The 18,247-nt window shown below is 41.8% G+C and overlaps 2 protein-coding genes across 4 annotated transcripts; one reads left to right on the forward strand and one right to left on the reverse strand.

Annotated features, from left to right (window-relative positions):
• The first annotated feature begins 508 nt into the window (after positions 1–508).
• On the forward strand, positions 509–5,865 carry lxn (latexin). 3 transcript variants are annotated; one of them, XM_084063803.1, is made up of 7 exons: positions 509–813; positions 3,675–3,860; positions 4,066–4,125; positions 4,517–4,691; positions 4,986–5,122; positions 5,361–5,423; positions 5,516–5,865. In XM_084063803.1, the coding sequence occupies exons 1-7, from the start codon at positions 658–660 to the stop codon at positions 5,627–5,629; spliced, it is 891 nt and encodes a 296-aa protein (XP_083919929.1). In that variant the 5' UTR covers positions 509–657; the 3' UTR covers positions 5,630–5,865. The 3 variants fall into 3 exon arrangements, with proteins under 3 accessions (XP_083919929.1, XP_083919930.1, XP_083919931.1); XM_084063804.1 differs by lacking the exon at positions 509–813 and adding an exon at positions 3,006–3,260; XM_084063805.1 differs by lacking the exon at positions 509–813 and adding an exon at positions 3,006–3,185.
• gfm1 (G elongation factor, mitochondrial 1) lies at positions 1,420–11,991 on the reverse strand. The gene is made up of 18 exons (XM_084063802.1): positions 11,844–11,991; positions 11,083–11,235; positions 10,229–10,361; positions 9,775–9,979; positions 9,218–9,334; positions 8,858–9,008; positions 8,458–8,612; positions 7,805–7,889; positions 7,512–7,649; positions 7,070–7,171; positions 6,411–6,467; positions 6,153–6,290; positions 5,919–6,001; positions 2,792–2,954; positions 2,517–2,661; positions 2,206–2,366; positions 2,043–2,096; positions 1,420–1,943 (listed from the first exon to the last, which is right to left on the reverse strand). Exons 1-18 carry the CDS (start codon positions 11,916–11,918, stop codon positions 1,812–1,814), a joined length of 2,247 nt encoding a protein of 748 aa, XP_083919928.1. The 5' UTR covers positions 11,919–11,991; the 3' UTR covers positions 1,420–1,811.
• Between the last annotated feature and the right edge of the window lie 6,256 nt (positions 11,992–18,247).

Below are 18,247 nucleotides of genomic sequence, written 5' to 3' on the forward strand. Positions count from 1 at the left end.
ATGGGATTTATCTGCAGTTTTAAAGTGAAAGCAGATTATACACTACTAATGTACTAATTTCTAGATTTCAGGTCTAGTCCCCCACATGGAAACCATTTGTTGTGATGATTTGATTGTTCTCATTATGAACATGATTCATATCTGACATCACATAACTTCATCCACCCGTGTCATTTTCCAAGACCTTTTTCAACAATCATTTCAGCTTCATCACTCATACCAACCACAAGAGGTCAAATCAAACTGGACTCAGCTGAAATCAAGCTTCTTTTACTGAGCTCGATGATCAGCTGCATCCAATCATTTGAACATGTTACCAACACCTATTTCATCAGAAGTAACCCTAAACAGTTGCTGGCCTATTCTGTTGCAGAGCTTTTAATCATTTTAATGAGGAGCTGACAACTCAGCACAGTTTGAGAATGCAATGTCCAGAACCAGATAAAATGCAGCACTTTGTTTAGTTTTCCTGCTATCTAAACAGAGACAGACGGCAGCTGGGTCTGGACAGCTTCTTCTTTCCCCTGCCCTTCGCTCTTGCATAACTACACACTAGATTAAGGCTCATTTTCCTGACTGCATTCAGAGAACTCCAGTCTCTCCCCTACTGCGTTAGGCATTTTCAGTATACCTACAGAGTCCTTGACAGTGCGGATTATGACTTTGAGGATCCTTGTTGTTCTGGCCTTGCTGAATGTGGTCCATGGGAGCCCTGCTGTAACAGTCACTCCTGGATCAGGATCAGTGGACTTGTCAGCCCACCCAAACATTGTTCCACACACAGCAGGAGAGGGAGTTCAGGGCTCTAATGGGGTAAGAAGGAACTAGCTCTGTTGGCTTATCTGGGTGATGCCGTTTCGAGAAATAACGATACGAACTATACACGAAAATGAATTTCACCCACTTTCATACTTCTGTAAACCTGTGATGTGACAATAAAGCTGATTCTGATGCTTAACCAAGGTTGGAATTTAACTTTTAACTAGGACTGGGCAATATATCGATACTATATTGATATTGTGATGAGACTAGATATTGTCTGGGGTTTCGGATATCGCAATATCGTGAGAATAGGTGTAGTCTTTTCCTGGTTTTAATTGCTTAAGCCCTATTTTATCTTATACTTTCAAAATCTTTCAAGAAAAGTGAAAATAGCCGATCTACAATCTCACGCATTGTATTGTATCGCAACGTGTTGCAATTTTTGAAAGATTTGAAAGAAAATGTATCGTCACAATACAATATTAGTTACAATGTTGATAAGAGATATTTGGTTTAAGACATTGAAATTAGATTTTGTCCTCATCGCCCAGCCCTATTTTCTTTTACAATATATTTGTATTACCTTAATTCCTGATTTTTCACCCATTCCTCCAAGGCAACCAGGGGACGTTCTTCAAACAAGAAGTGTTTCAGAGGAATAGTCAAAAGGGGTATCATTTATTCTCTGATATTTCTACATCATCAGTCTGTACATAGTACAAAACTAGCAACTGCATGCTCATGTCCAAACACTGAGATTGTCTCAGTCAGATATTCATTGTATCCACCTAAAGGTGGTGGGTGGAGATAAGGGTGCTGGCTGCAGAAAGCAGAGGCCAAATATATAGGGATATATAGGGATAAAATTATAATAAATATAACATCTATAAGAATCAGACAAGACGGGGGTATTTACAATACAAGATCTGACTCATGAATTTTGAAAGCATTTACAAATTTAAGCTTTAACTTCAGACTAATTGATGTTGGGATGCATGGGGTGGGGGGGTGATCATGTCATAGTCCAGTATATTGCTGGGTTACAGTTTTCAGTTCTTAAACTTGTTCTTCTTGGCAGGTAACTGGCCTGTAGACTCCAGATATTTATGGATGAGGTCCTCTTGTGTGGCCGGGAGGCAAGGCTGATATCTGCTGTAATCCATGGTGTACTCGCCCTTTCCCTGGAGGTGGAGAATCAGAAAGTTATTAATTAGTTATCAATATACTTAATAATTCAGACTGTACAAGACTGATATCAGCTCATTTCAGCTTTGCCTTACTTCTGTACAGGAGCGCAGCTCAGTGGCGTAACCAAACATGTCATTCAGGGGAACCTGTGGGGAGCAACAGAAAATGATACCAGTCAGACAACACTATTATAATGTGCTAAGAGGAGTAATTATGTACTTTAAATGTTTAGAGACTATACACTACTGTACTCACATCTGCATACAGTGTGAAGTATCCTTCTGCCCCATCCTGTCCTGTAATAACCCCATGGCGCCGGTTAACACCGGCAATTACGGTTCCCTGAAACTCCTGGGGCGCTACAATTTCTACAGACATGATCGGTTCTATTATGATGGCGCTTGCCTTCTCCATGGCTGTAGGACAAAACAAAAGGAGAGACAGACAAACATGGACATCAGCACATAGAGAAACCCAAACACAATATCTTAGTAACACTGAAAACCATATAAAGTTAACAAAAGTAAGCTCTGAGGAGCCATCTGTGATGGGAGCGGGACCCTCACCTTGCTTTAATGCGCCTTCTCCTGCACGGATGAAGGAGATCTCATTGGAGTCAACCATGTGACTCGCTCCGTCCTCCAACACAAACTTAACGCCTGAGATCTTGTGTCCACTCAGAGGTCCTTTCTCGCAAGAGTCCTTGAATCCCTGGAGGAGAATGGAAGAGAGACAAGGACAGGGATGAGGGAGGGGGAATTCAAACTTAAACATCATAAGAAATATTAAAAATTCATGTGACTATGTTAGCAATTGCAATATATAATTGCATATATAATACCTTCTCAACAGCTGGCACAAACTGCTTGGGGACATTGGTGCCAATAGTCTGGTCCTCAAACTCCACCTTCGTGTAGTGCTCCGACTCCAGGGGCTCTAGAACTCCAATTACTTTACCATATTGGCCAGAACCACCAGACTGCTTCTTATGGGTGAAGTCAAACCTAAAAATAAGATAGCATCATGGACAACATAATTAGAATATAATATTATTTAACACCCACTGACAATTGTGTCACATTTACTTGATAACATAAAAGAAAAAGAAGTCTGTCTCTTTAAGAAAGGGGCGGTCTTTGGCTACCAGGAAGTTGGACATAGAACATGGTAGGAGGCTGCAACTGACCCAGTATTTCTAGCAGATCTGACAAGGGGTCTCAGCTTTCCATTCACAGGCAAGAAGATCCCTTTATTCACTATCTTTCACATTGTTTTTCTGTACTTGTGTACTTCCTTTCTTTCCCCATTTGGTAAGTAAAGCTCACACACTATGATCTCCTGTTACGACCATTCCTTATCTAGAAGTACAAGAGAAAGCAAGACAGAGCCTCTGTCTATCCTCAACTTTTTTTTCTTTGTGACTTCAAATTTAGATTACATGTGTGAATTACAGGTTACAGGTTCACATTTTAGTGAGTGAGTGCTCAAATCAAATCTACAAGCTCTCAAATTTTGCAACCTATCTACCATCATATACTGTAGCTATCCTTTCCTTATTTACATAAGGACCTGAGACACAGCCCTTGTCTACGCCAGGGGTTCAAAGTCCTTTGGCCCCTGCCCCTCCCTCCCTACCTACCATACCAGTTTCATCCCTTATTTCTTCATGCTCTCACGCTGATCGCCCCTTTCAATATTCCTCTTTTCTTTCTCTCTGAGAACAGGAGGGAGTGGCAGTAGAATTGTTGGTGGAAGACACGGTTGAAGATGTTATGGCAACTGGAGAGTTGAATCCTGATCACTACCCTGCCCAGAGAGCAGCCAAGGTGGTACAACACTACCTCAATACCCGCTATGGCTCACCGTACCGGTGGGTTGGACTGCAACGAGTTCACAGTGCCAATGCAGAGGTACGGCTTTTATTATCTCATAAGGTTGACTTTGATCTAAATAAATAAACATAATTATTTCATACAGGATGATGGTGTACCTGCTAGGCCTTGGCCTGTCGCACCGTTGGAGGTGCGACTTCTTAATAATTACTTAATAAGTAATTATTAAGAAGTAATAACGCTTAGTCCTGACAACTGATTATTTATGTTTTTTCTTTGTCAGGACGTAGAGTGTGGGAGGAAGTATCACCTAGAGATCTCAGTTCAGGAGATGATCAGCAATGTAAGATCGGCTTCATTATCACACTTCACCTTTGCACTAGGCGTAATGGCTCCATTCATGGAGCTTAATGGGCATATCTTTTATATTAACACAACACAACTTGGCAGCGCTGCATATAAAGTTTTGACTGATGAAAGCCGTAGGTATGAGTACAGTGGACTATAACACAGTAGAATATTCTGCTGTTTTAGACAGAACAAGCCTAACCCACTTCTGCTGACAAGATGTATTGCAGAACATTATATTGTGTTTTGTATGCATTGAGTCTAGCTACCATGGTTACATTACAACACCTAATTTTCATCTATCTCCACTTCTTGCTTTGTACATCTGCCCCGCCTTGATCCTTTTATAATCTGTCATTCTCTGCCTCTCCCACCTTGTCATGCAGACAACAGAAAAGTGTTCTGCTGAGGTGGTATTTCCAGGAGGAGAGTGTAAAAGTGCACCCCAGGTCCATGCCTCATGTGAGGGCCTTTTAAAAATCAACACCATGGTTCAAGAGGAGGCCTTGTACCAACAATACAAGACCAGTAACAATCAGTTGTCAACAAATAATTTACCTGGTACGTGAAATAAAACATATGCATAGACGTAGAACATGAACTCAGAACACAGGATACTGGACTATGTCAGCAGTCTAAAATTGCGTTTCAGGATTGCAACATGGGTATGACCAATAAACATTACTATTACACTGCTGACAAAACAAGTGCATATCATCACCTATCGTAACTATTGTGCAGTATTTATACATTCGCAAACCTTCAGATTGTAAGACGACAACATTTATAGCAAAGCAATCACAATTCATACTACATTGACTATAATTGTCTGTCATGTTGACTTTCTGATTTCAGATAGCTATGGTCACATCGACAATAGCATGAAGCCTTTCTGGCATTTGGGGGGTGTGGCTGCCAGTTTTGTCATGCTGAACGAATCCACTGAGAACACTCTCTACAACATGGCTCAGGTGGCCAATGTCACACAGCTGGTGAGTTTTTCCACTGAGGGGGGGACAAGGGTTTAAGCTATCATACTGTAGCATTGTAGTAGTAGTAGTAGTAGTGCCCAAAAAAGGTGTATTAGGAACTCATTTAGTCTTTCTCTCCAGAGATAGCCAATTCAGGGGACCATGTTGATTAACATCAACATAAACAGTCAAAATCGAGTTGAAATCATGTTAAATAGTAGGTGAAACTGATAAAGCTGACCCCTGTCTATCATTACAGGAAACTGAGAACAATCATTTGAGGTTCAACTATCATATTCTGCTGCATGAGATGGTTTCCCAGGTAACTATCAAAACAAAAAGGTCCCATTTTCAGTGCATAAACACTGATGGAGAAGATCTCAGAATATGTCTATTTGCCATCTAATGTTGCAGGAGATTATCCACTGGAAGGTACTCGTCACTTGGACTCCAGCAGAGGGAGTCAAAGTCCTGCAGGTGGAACAACAGCCCAAGTGCCATGACTGTGAAGTGCCTACAATGCTATAATACAGGGAAAATTCCACACACCTCCACCTATATAGCCTCTACCCACATCCTGTAGCACTTCATGTATTAAGCTACTGGATTAAAAACATAAACATGAAATGTATAATATAGGGTCACTCCAAATAGTATGCAGTTTTTAACACACCCTTTCAAACACCTTTTTACCTTATCATACATTCATCTAATGACATCCTTAGATTACACTGTGTTTCAGTCCAATAAAAAGCATGGTCTCACTTTAAACTGTACTGTACATCTGTGCATGGTTTTTGATGAGTTCAGTACTTACGGTACAGTGCTGGTGACAGTTTCTCTGAAAGCTACCTTGGGCTTTCCCATCACACAAGCGCAGTTGTATTCCCTTTCCATCCTCTACATTAAGACAAAAGAGGGAAGAGGGCGTAGTCAATTACTGTAATACACAATGTGTCTGTAAACATGATAAAGGAACAGAGCATGAGTGACTTCTACAACCTTTCAAGTTAAAACGGCACATCCACGGTTGCACCTTGTTTCTTTATACCTGAGAGTAGATCTCTAGATGCAGCTCTCCCATGCCTGAGATGATGGTTTCTTTGCTCTCTGTGTCATAATGAACTCTGAATGTTGGGTCTTCCCTTGTGAAGCGGTTGATGCCTTTGGAGAATTTATCCGTGTCATTCTGGGTGAGAGTATGACGAGTGAAGGAAAGAGAGGCTCATTGCAAACTTCAGAGATTATGTAGTCTTATACAATCATATGGGGAGAATAGTGTGTATTACTTTTTTTATTTATTTTTTACCTTATTTCCAGGTTTCATAGACATTGAAATGACAGCTTCTGGTATGTGAATGGATTCCTGTAGGACAGCCACATGTCAGGTCATGTCAGGTTTACTTTGTTCAAAATGAAATTATAATAACCGACATAGGAGGATGCTAATACATAAGAATCAAGAAGAAATATCTTCTGGGAATCACCATGTACCTCACTCTATAACATGTATCACAACAATACAAATTGTTTTACAATGTGTATCACAATCAAATTAAGATACTATTCAGACCACAATACTAAATCTATGGCAATAACCACAATCAGTTTAGTCAAAGTACAAATATAATAGGTTGTTTTAATATAAACCCATGCTATGTGGCACAGCAAGTGCTTCCATGTGCATAATCCAATGCCCTTAAAATGTATACAACGTAAAGGCGCACTTAAAGAAAAAGGACAAAATATCAATATGGGTGTCAATTAATTGATACTACAAGAAGTAGAATTGCGATACTGTATCAATATATCGCCACAGCCCTACTTTGAAGACAGAAATTACATAAATCCCCACATTCTAGACAATGAACAGTAGCATTGCATACTAAGAAGTTTCATTTTCTAATATGCATGGTACTCCTGCTTTGCTGCAGTGCCTTCCCCCGTGAAGCAATTACTATCACTCACCATAGAGAGGTTGGTACTGCTCTTGGAGGTGAAAGTGTCGCCACTGGCACAGTCAATCCCAAACAGAGCACAAATATCACCTGCATACACCTCATCAACATCCTGACACAATATAGGTGGGAAAAGGAGATAGGTAGGGATGGACAGAAAGGGATATAATAAGTTTGATTGTGCCTTAGAAACTGCAACAAAAAGATGAGCTTTTAATCATAAGTATGAGAACAGAAGTGTCATGTCTTGTGTAATGGAAACTTGTTTTCACAATGCTAAAAACAAAATAAGGAACACATGTTTTTTTGACCGATCACATTGTTTTGCAAGTCACTCCATGCATAAATTACCGACAACACAACATCAGCAGTGTTTTGAAATGTCTATTTTAGGGGTTAAAAGGTGACCGTTGACAGGCTGTGTGTGTTTATTTACGTGTTATCGTCCTCACCTCCAACTGGTCAGCATGGAGACGCACTAGCCTCTGTACTCGCACTCTCTTGCCTGAGCGTGTGTTGTAGATGTACTCAGACTTTTTCAGACAGCCTTGGTACACCCGCACGTATGTCAGCTGACCAAACCTCCCTGCCTAGTGGAGATGAAAGACCGTCAATCCTCTCACCCCAGGGGGGGCACAAGCATCCATGTAAATTATTACACACAAAGAATGATCTCAGGAACCGTAACCCTAACAATTAGTGAATTCTGAAGATGTACATGCTCTTAGTTCATAGCATCTCTCACCTCCAATTTGAAGGCCAGACCAACAAAAGGGTGCGAATCGTCTCTCGCAGGGTCCATGAGAATCTTAGAGGTTTCACTGGAATCCCTGATAAGATTTAATATTCCATTGAAATCAGCACATAAAAAATTAAATGTGTCAAGTAAGCCTTTGTGCCTTTGTGCCACAAACAATACACAATGACAGAAAAATATGAATTACAATTACTAAACTAGATCCGAAATGGTTTTATTTTGGCTACAATGCTAATGCATTAACTAGTCTAAAGGCCTTTCCACACGGTAAGCGACAGACGTGCTACTGCCTAGTAATTGATTTTCATGAGAGGCGAGCAGGTAGGTAGGGAGGTGTGGGCAATCTGATAGGTGGAGTGACAAGTGGGCGCACTCCCATGAAACTTTTGCGTTTGTGCTCGTTTGACGCACACCAGTGACAAGAGTTGAAATGTGTTGAGCTTTTATGCTTTATATGAAGCGTTAAAACGTGTCTATTTGCATGAGTGCAGTGTGGCCTCGCGGATCCAAGTGAGAAGGCAGGCATTGTAGCGCTCCCCGTGTGAAAAGGCCTAAGACTATGGAAGGGCATAAAAACGTGAACTGTTTTTTACACTCTGAGACTTAAATGAACACTCAGGATTTTTGTGTCTACTACTCACTCATTATTCATGATGGCATAGTTTGAGACCTCTGTGGGGTTGGGCAAGTATTCCAGTACAGCGTCCAAGAGAGGTTGGACCCCCTTATTCTTCAGTGCTGTGCCCACCAGTACTGGGCTGAACAGACGCTGCACTGTGGCCCTGCGGATTGCAGCCTGCGGAGCAAGGAAGTAAGATGTGATTACTCTTTAAAAAGGAAGATGTAGCTCTAAATTATGGTCGGTCTGCAGTCAAATATTTTTGCTTAGACTAGGGCTGCACTATTGACCCAAGATAACGACTATGGCCCCTGCCGAAGTTACAAATGAAATCATAATATGAATGAAAATGATACACAATTATAATTATTTTCTCAATCGTGCATGACGTAATCTCCTAGTACACACAGGAAGAGACAAACCTTTAAGTCGTCAATGGTGGGAATCTTTTCCTCCAAGAACATCTCCCCTAAGATTTCATCAGCATTTGCAACACACTCTATCAGTTCCTGCCGCCGATCTGCAGCCTCAGATCGAAATTCTGCTGGAATCTCATCATACCGGATATTCTGACTGTAGAGGACGATACGTAATATGATATTTAAATAAAGAATCCATTAACCACTGTGGCCGGTTGACAAAAAAGTTAATTTCATATTGAACATGCCTAATAAAGACTGAATCCCGTAATAACCAAAAGACTGATGGCTTTTAAATTAATCCAACTACGGTAAATATTTATGTCAACTGAATGTCATCCTATCAATGTCAAAATCACTCACCCAAAGGGTCCTTCAAAATATATGCTTCGCTCCTGTATAAGGTCAATGATACCACTCATTTTCCCCTCTAGCCCAATAGGAATGTTCACGAAGGCTGCGTTGTGGTTGAGTTTGGTTCTGAAGGAAACAAACACAAACATATTAGGAAAAAAACTGAAAGATAACTGAAATGCAACTGAAATGCATTTTCAGGAAATGCATTTCAGGTGGCTGGCCTATGACGTACTGTAAGTCAACGTAAGTCAACCACACACACACTTAACTTTATTGTCTCTGCAAGGCCAGATGGCCGAAGACTATGTTATCGGCCCTGTTAGTCTGTGTGTGTCTGTGAATTTGGTACCTGCATATTGTTCTGATCTCTCAGATATCTCTTGTTTCCATCTCCTCTTGTGATATATAATTAAATAATCAACAAATACGTACTTCTGGATCATCAGCAACCAGCACTCGGTTTGCTCTTCAACATTTTGGACAAACTGACCGACCGATCAAACGACATAATACCTTTGTGGGAGACATATGCTGTATTATTGTCCCTTCTATTTGTTTTATACCTAAATTGCTGCAATGCTCTGGCAGGGTTGGCACCCGTGCGGTCCAGTTTGTTGATGAAGGTGAGGAAGGGCACGTTATAGCGTTTCATCTGTCTATTAACAGTCATGGTTTGGCACTGGACGCCTCCCACTGCGCACAAAACCAGCACTGCCCCATCCAGCACACGCAAGGCTCGCTCAACCTCAATGGTGAAGTCAACATGGCCTGGGTACGAAATAAAAGAAGTAAGTATCAGTCAAATGTTGTCCACTATTTAGTCTACAAACTGTGTGCATTCTTTTGGTGGACTTGTTTGGGCAGCTTAGTCTGACGTTGGTCATTTTTCTGTCTCTGTGTCCACAATAAAATTTGCATCGGCAGCTACGAGTGGGCTATACTCCTTTTATTATTTAGTACTGAAAACTCGCCATGTCTTCTACAACTAGTCCTTTTTAACATGGAGCGCAACAGTACCTGGTGTGTCAATGATGTTGATGTTATGGTTGTTATACACAGTGTATGTGGCAGCAGACTGAATAGTAATGCCTCTCTGTCTCTCCAGTTCCATGGAGTCCATGGTGGCCCCCACACCATCTTTCCCCTTCACCTACAAAACCACAGGAGGAAGAAAGGGATGAGCCAACCGCTTGTTTTCTTTGGTGTTCGTTTATCCATTTGTAACAGAGTTGAATTAACAGGATAATTTTTTACCAGTGTTGGAAAAAGTACTAAAATGTTTTACTTAAGTAAAAGTATCAATACCACAATGCATACATTCTCTGTTACAAGTACAAGTCTGGAATTCAAAATTTACTTGAGTAAAAATACAAAAGTATTGGTATCAAAATGTTCTTAAAGTACCAAAATTAGAAAGTACTCATTATGCAGAATGTCCCATTTCACAAGTTTTCAAATGTATAAAAATCGTTTGAAAATAGCAGATGTACAAGCTCACAATGCGTCACTGCATTGTGAGCTTGAAGATCGGCTATTTTCAAATGGCCGAAATGTGTGTGTGAAGTGGGTAATGTATGTTGTTTTGTAATAATAATCAAAATCTACAAAGTAAAACTATAGCTAAAGTTTTCAAATAATTGTAGTGGAGTAAAAGTACAATATTTGCCTTTGAGATGTAGTGGAGTAGAAGTAAAAGTACTGAAATGGGAAATACTGCAGTAAAGTAAATATACCTCAAAATTGGTACCGTACTTGAATAAATGTACTTAGCTACTTTACACCACTGGATTTGACAGTGTGCAGGAGAAAGACAAGAGCTCATTGGTGCACATAGCCTTACAACACAACAACAGATGAATACGGGTGCTCACTTCGTGAATCTCAGCTATCTTGCCAGTGTAATAGAGTACACGTTCAGTCAAGGTGGTCTTCCCTGAGTCGATATGGGCAGAGATGCCAATGTTGCGGATCCTTTCGTTGGGGAAGATGCCAGAGGAGCATGTCCGACAGCTATTGAGGAGTACCTGTCAAATGACAAGTTACACAGTGAATATTCACCAGGTATTTGGTCTGTTTCTGGATGCGAATGCACTGTGTACTGTAGGCCTACTATATCAGGTGTCAGCAACCTTTTTCACATGAAGTGCCAAGTTTTTTTTTCCTTCCATATGCCATATCAACATTACATTGATTTTATTATGACACCACATCTAAATACAATATTTCCAACAGATTTTGATTCCCATATTCATGACAACCTTATTTCTTTCTTTTGAAACCTTGTCTTTCACATCAGGACATTGCAATGATCATTAGACTCACAGGAATAACCCACCTACCTCCCAGACTCCCTCCCCAGTCAGAGTTTGAATGAATGTAGCATTATGTGCAGGATGTCATTTGGACACATTATGTAAAGGGACTTAATTTAATTGACAACATTTAAAATAATATATATGAAAAATCCTCTCTCACACACTTATGCCAGTGTGCCAGTGATCACCCTCCCCTGTGCCAATGTTGGCACCCGTGCCTAACGTTGCCTACCCCTGGTTATATCGTTTGGTGTCATGGCCGATCACAGCAGTTCTGGATATCTCTGATAGGCATACCTCGACTTGGAAAATGTTACCTTTTTTAGAGTGACGGTTCCTGGTGCGAGAAGGTGTGTTTTTCCTAAGCTGAGTCCTGCTTTTAGTACCCTCATATCGACGCCGACGGTGTCAAGTCTGTCGACACTGTATTCAACACAACAGCCCTCGACACTCACTGGTTCAAAGTCACGCCGGTTCAAGAGCTGTGTTCCGTCAGCAACGATAAGGTGGCAACAATAAGACTTCCGGTGGACGATCTCTTCAGAATAAGAGTACCCTCTAGAGCAAAAAGGAGCCATTGAAAAACGGTTAATTTGCACATTAAAACTATAAATTAAGCATTTAAACGACATATTATGTTTCTATACAACACATATTATGTTTCTGTGTAACAAAAAGGGATTTAAAACATTAATAATTTATATAAATGGATAAATGCTGTTCAAAGGAATGCATAGCCTATACAAATTGGACACTGGACAGGAGACGGCTCCGCGAGGCAACACTTTGGACATACGCACGCGTTCAGGGAGACCTCCTCTACAATACCACACTCTCCGCTAAGCGGGAGAGGTGTAAAAAAAAGTGTGGCGGGCCGTCCAGTGAGGTCAGAGGTCAGAAAAGTGCCACTTTTAGACAATAGTGGGCGCTGCACAGGAGACGGCTCAGCGAGGCAACACTTTGAACATACGCACGCGTTCAGGGAGACCTCCTCTACAATACCACACTCTCCGCTAAGCGGGAGAGGTGTAAAAAAAAGTGTGGCGGGCCGTCCAGTGAGGTCAGAGGTCAGAAAAGTGCCACTTTTAGACAATAGTGGGCGCTGCACAGGAGACGGCTCCGCGAGGCAACACTTTGGACATACGCACGCGTTCAGGGAGACCTCCTCTACAATACCATACTCTCGGATAAGCCCGAGAGGTGTAAAAAAAAGTGTGGCGGACCGTCCAGTGAGGTCAGAGGTCAGAAAAGTGGCAAAAAGTGCCGCTTTCAGACAATAGTGGGCGCTGCACAGGAGACGGCTCCGCGAGGCAACACTTTGGACATACGCACGCGTTCAGGGAGACCTCCTCTACAATACCACACTCTCCGCTAAGCGGGAGAGGTGTAAAAAAAAGTGTGGCCCGTCCAGTGAGGTCAGAGGTCAGAAAAGTGCCACTTTTAGACAATAGTGGGCGCTGCACAGGAGACGGCTCCGCGAGGCAACACTTTGAACATACGCACGCGTTCAGGGAGACCTCCTCTACAATACCACACTCTCCGCTAAGCGGGAGAGGTGTAAAAAAAAGTGTGGCGGGCCGTCCAGTGAGGTCAGAGGTCAGAAAAGTGCCACTTTTAGACAATAGTGGGGTCATTTGTTTTTTCACAAATGCAATAGACAGTTTTTTAAATTATTTTTTTTGGCCTCACCCACTCATCACCTAGTGTACGTTTGGCATTTCTGTACATAATTTCAACTTGTTAGTATCTTTTCGATTTGTGACTTTGTCGTTCTTATCACTGGCAATATCACTAATATCACTAACCCCAGCTCCAAAAGCTTTGCCTCTCTTCCCCTGCCTCTCTCTGCCTCTCTCTGCCTCTCTCCCCCTACTCCCCGGACGACCCGCCACTTTTTGTTTGAGCCCCGTCCGGCTTAGCGGAGAGTGTGGTGTCGTAGAGGAGGTCTCCCTGAACGCGTGCGTATGTTCAAAGTGTTGCCTCGCGGAGACATCTCCTGTGCGGCGCCCACTATTGTCTGAAAGCGGCACTTTTTGGCACTTTTCTGACCTCTGACCTCACTGGACGGGCCGCCACTTTTTGTTTCACACCCGTCCGGCTTAGCGGAGAGTGTGGTGTTGTAGAGGAGGTCTCCCTGAACGCGTCATAGACTGTATAAATGAGATGGACAAACCCCCTCCGCTGCTTTCTACAGACCGAAAATGAATCCTTTGCTGCAGACTGTGGCTCCGCCATCTTTCACTACGCGTCAGAATGAGTTCAGACCATTATTGGTTGGGTAACTTGTCAATCAAGAGCGGGGGGCGGGGAATGAATGCTATTGGTTGTGTAGCGTGTCAATCAAATCATCCCGCCCCTCCTAGAGAATAGCCTACTTTATCGTCAATTTTATAATAAATAGAACCATAATTTAGCAAAACGCATATCCTGATGATTGAAAGGAGACTTTAAAGGCATAGTAGGGAAGTTCAGAACTAAACAAACACCGCCACTCCAGCAGTTCTTTTCCCCGACCACCAGGGGGTGACGCAGGAGCGAGTTCCATAGAGCAAGGGTACATTTCAAGGAACCGTGCCCCAAACAGGTTGCTTTATTGGGATACAATATGCGGAAATGCCTGCCCTGCTGGTTCTCTGAATTTTTATTTTTAAATAGGCTCTTTCATGATAAATTGACCACATATATGAAGTTAAACAACTACATTCTATCCACACGCTATCTTAAAAGTAAATTCGGTGCCTCAAAAACGAAGTTTGAGAGCGTTTTAAAACCGAAAGTAAAACGTTCATACGGACACGGACGCGCACGGACGCGCACATGCGTGCGTTAATTTACGTACCGGACATAAACATAGAACACATAAACATTAGGGAAAATACGGATTTCAGAAGGAGGACTGTGTTTCAGTGCATTAAAACACCCCAGCATCATTATATAGTGGCTGATAGAGGGGAAAAAATGCAAAATATATATATATATATTTTTTTTAAATTTAGGCTTAATGTTCCCTACAATACCTTTAAACTAGCGACTGGAAGCATATAGAATTTATGACAATTTTTATTACAGTAAGAAAATCGAGTCTGAAAGTTGGTAAAAACCCATCGGCTTGCGTTAAAATAAATTCTTTCTGAACTCACAGGTCGGCACGGGTGAAACAGCGCCTCTCGCTGGACATTTACTAAACATCCGGGTTGGCCTCATAGTAAATATCTCAGCCTTGCCCCTTGGTGCGTATGTCCAAAGTGTTGCCTCGCGGAGCCGTCTCCTGTGCAGCGCCCACTATTGTCTGAAAGCGGCACTTTTTGCCACTTTTCTGACCTCTGACCTCACTGGACGGTCTGCCACACTTTTTTTTACACCTCTCGGGCTTATCCGAGAGTGTGGTATTGTAGAGGAGGTCTCCCTGAACGTGTGCGTATGTCCAAAGCGTTGCCTCGCGGAGCCGTCTCCTGTGCAGCGCCCACTATTGTCTGAAAGCGGCACTTTTTGCCACTTTTCTGACCTCTGACCTCACTGGACGGTCCGCCACACTTTTTTTTACACCTCTCGGGCTTAGCGGAGAGTGTGGTATTGTGGAGGAGGTCTCCCTGAACGCGTGCGTATGTCCAATGTGCTGCCTCGCTGAGCGGTCTCCTGTCCAGTGTCCACTATTGTCTGAAAGTGGCACTTTTCTGACCTCTGGCCGCACTGGGCGGCCCACCATTTTTTTTCCTATCAAGTGCAGGGGCGCTCAGTTATGGAACAGCACATATACTACAAATCTACCAATATGCCTTTAATCTTTTCTTTTGATACTGTGTCCATGTTGTATGTATGTCGTTAAATAATATACGTTTTAAATGTATTTTTCTGATTGCAAATACATATATCTAACACACACAAATTAACACAATATCCAAGTGCAAAACAGGATCAGAAACTGTGCACATTTAATGGGGATCAATAGCCAATTTAAATCTGGAACAACCTCACTTAGAAGTGCTATAGTAGGCCTACATTGGTTCTCAAAGTGGGGTCCGGGGACCGCCAGGGGTCTTTGGGATGGTTCCAGGGGGTCCCCAGCAAAAGTAGTTAACCACTTTATCCATTTATAAGTTCGCTATTTTAAATATAGCAGATCTACAAGCTCGCAGCGCGTCACTTCGTGCCGTGCTGCGAGCTTGTAGATCTGCTATTTTTTTTACATTTTTGAAAAATCTTGAAATTCTTTTGAACTTTTTCATTTGCAACACAAATCTTCTCTTCTGGGGGTCCCTGCACAATATATTTTCAAATATAATACAAATAATAATACGATACAATAATATAATACAAATATATATCAATTTGGGGGTCCTTGACATGAAAAAGTTTGAGAACCACTGCTCTAGTGTAAGCCATTTAAAAGACATACATCATAAATATATTTTTTCAATAAATGTGTGTCTTTAAAAAAAAAGGCAATTAGAAGTGTTCTAGTATGCGCCATTTAAAAGACATACATCATAAATGTATTTTTAAAATAGATTTGTGTCTTTTAAAAAACATTACAAATTTTCGATCTTATTTTGAAGGCAACCGGAAACCTTATTGTTGCTAGCTCAAAAACCGGATGTCCTATCGTTGCTGACGGAACGGAGCTCGGTTCAAGCTCGTTGTGAAACAACATCCGTGTCTACGGAAAGTCAGAAGTGTCATAGCGCGTTTGCCAGAGCTGGCGTTTGCGTTTCGAGTAGAACGTACATAAGCCACATTTTTGGACACGATTTGAAGACATCTCCAACGCTGCTACTGCTATGGCTCCCACGGAACCAATCCCTCAGCTGTATAGCTCCGAGATGAGGTTCCTCGTTTTTCGGTGCCGTTTTAGCAGGACATTGTCGCACATTTTCCACTTTACATGTTTCTTACCCCTTTCTACACATCGTATCCAAAAAGTAAAGGTTTTCTGAAATGCTCTCAGATGTTTGAAATATTATCGTACAATAAAATCTACCCAACGAGTTGAAAAAGGTGTTTAAATCGCTTATCTCCTAAGCCGGTTCCATAATATTATTATGCATTAGAAGATGCAATTCAACATTTGACCAGTAGGGGAATCAGTAATGTTATCTCTACGGGCGCAACTCTTGCGCAATGTCTTAAAATGTAACCGGATGAGGACAGAGGCGAATTAAATACTTTATTCAACTCGTTGGATAGCTTTTATTGTGCGCTAGAACTTAAAACATCTGAGAGCATTTCAGAAAACCTTTACTTTTGCAGAAAGGGGAACGAAACATAAAGTAAAGTGGAAAATGTGCGACAATGTCCTGCTAAAACGGCACCGACAAACGAGGAACCTCATCTCGGAGCAATACAGCAGAGGGAGAGGTTCCGTAGGGGCTACTACTGCTAGTTCCAGGGCTGCCAACCCTCCTGGATGCTGAAGGAGTCCCCTGGATTTCGACCACATCTCCCTCTGTACTCCTTGATTGTCATTTCCCCTGGATTTGGGATCAAAATCCCCAAATTCACCAGAACACAGGAAATCTACTATGTTTAAAAACAAAAAAACAAAAAAATAGGGGGGGAGGACCCCCAAACCCCCCACTTGGGGTATGGTCACTGACCATAGTGTGTGATATAAGACAGAGGAGAGGTTAGCTTGGTATAAACGTTTGAACGTTTGAAACTCTCTCTCTCTCTCTTTATATTTCTAAGTATAATTAAGCGGCCAACCTCTCTCAAACCAATTCTGGGGTGGCCATAGCTGAGTGGTTAGTGAGCTGTGAGCCCGCCTTCCCAGGTACGATCCCAGGCCAGGTCAGCAACGTGTCCCTGAGCAAGACTCTTAACCCCTAATTGCTCCCCGTGCGCTGTACAATGTTTCGATCAAAATACCGATCTGCTATCTGCGCTCCTTTTTTTTTTTTTTTTAATCATCTTTTGAAATAATTAAAAACAAAAAGTAAGAGGTATTTACTTGCGACCCTTAACGACCCTAAGTGGTCCTCGGAGTCACTGCAGGGGGGCCACCCATTTTTTTTTTCTTTTGATACTTTTTTTGGTTTGTTTTAAATGGCTGAAAATATGCATGAATCCAACATACTATTAGCAAATATAAATGGTAAGAAAGGCTGCCCAACTATTAACCCCCACTGTGTGGAGGACAGTAGCAATTTAAGCAACAGATAAGTTAAACAATATATAAACCCATTCTAGTAAAAGTGTACATACTTTAATTACAAATATGAATGATAATGAATCATAGATGAGCCCTAATAAAATGCCTGTCAACAGAACCTACTGTAGCAAGTACACACTTTTGAGTGTTACTTGCATAATATCCTATGTAAATCACACTTCACACCCACATATGTCTGAGAAACGTTTTATTCTGCTGCATGTTTTTAAAAGCGTTGCATAGCGAGTGCTGACAACTTATTTTGCTATTTTTGTGCCTTTTATACTGTGGTTTTAACAATAAAACATGGAGACTGCCATGCTCAACTAAAACGTTTTCAGACTTATCAGGATGAGAATAAAAGCGACCTAACCGACATTGTATTGAATGAGAGCAGGGTGGAGAGCAGCTGTGGTTCAGCAAGGGCAATTTCTCCTATGAGAGCAAACAGGCATGTGCTCAAGCACTGGGTGGCTCCTATGTGTGCGCCTGATGGAGGCACTGCATGCTACACAGGTTACAGGTTAAACTGTATGTTACACAGGGACTAGGGGGTCACTTGTAACATTGCCA

Source organism: Gymnoscopelus microlampas (genome assembly GCF_963454915.1).
Source record: "Gymnoscopelus microlampas genome assembly, chromosome: 8".
NCBI lineage: Eukaryota > Metazoa > Chordata > Actinopteri > Myctophiformes > Myctophidae > Gymnoscopelus > Gymnoscopelus microlampas.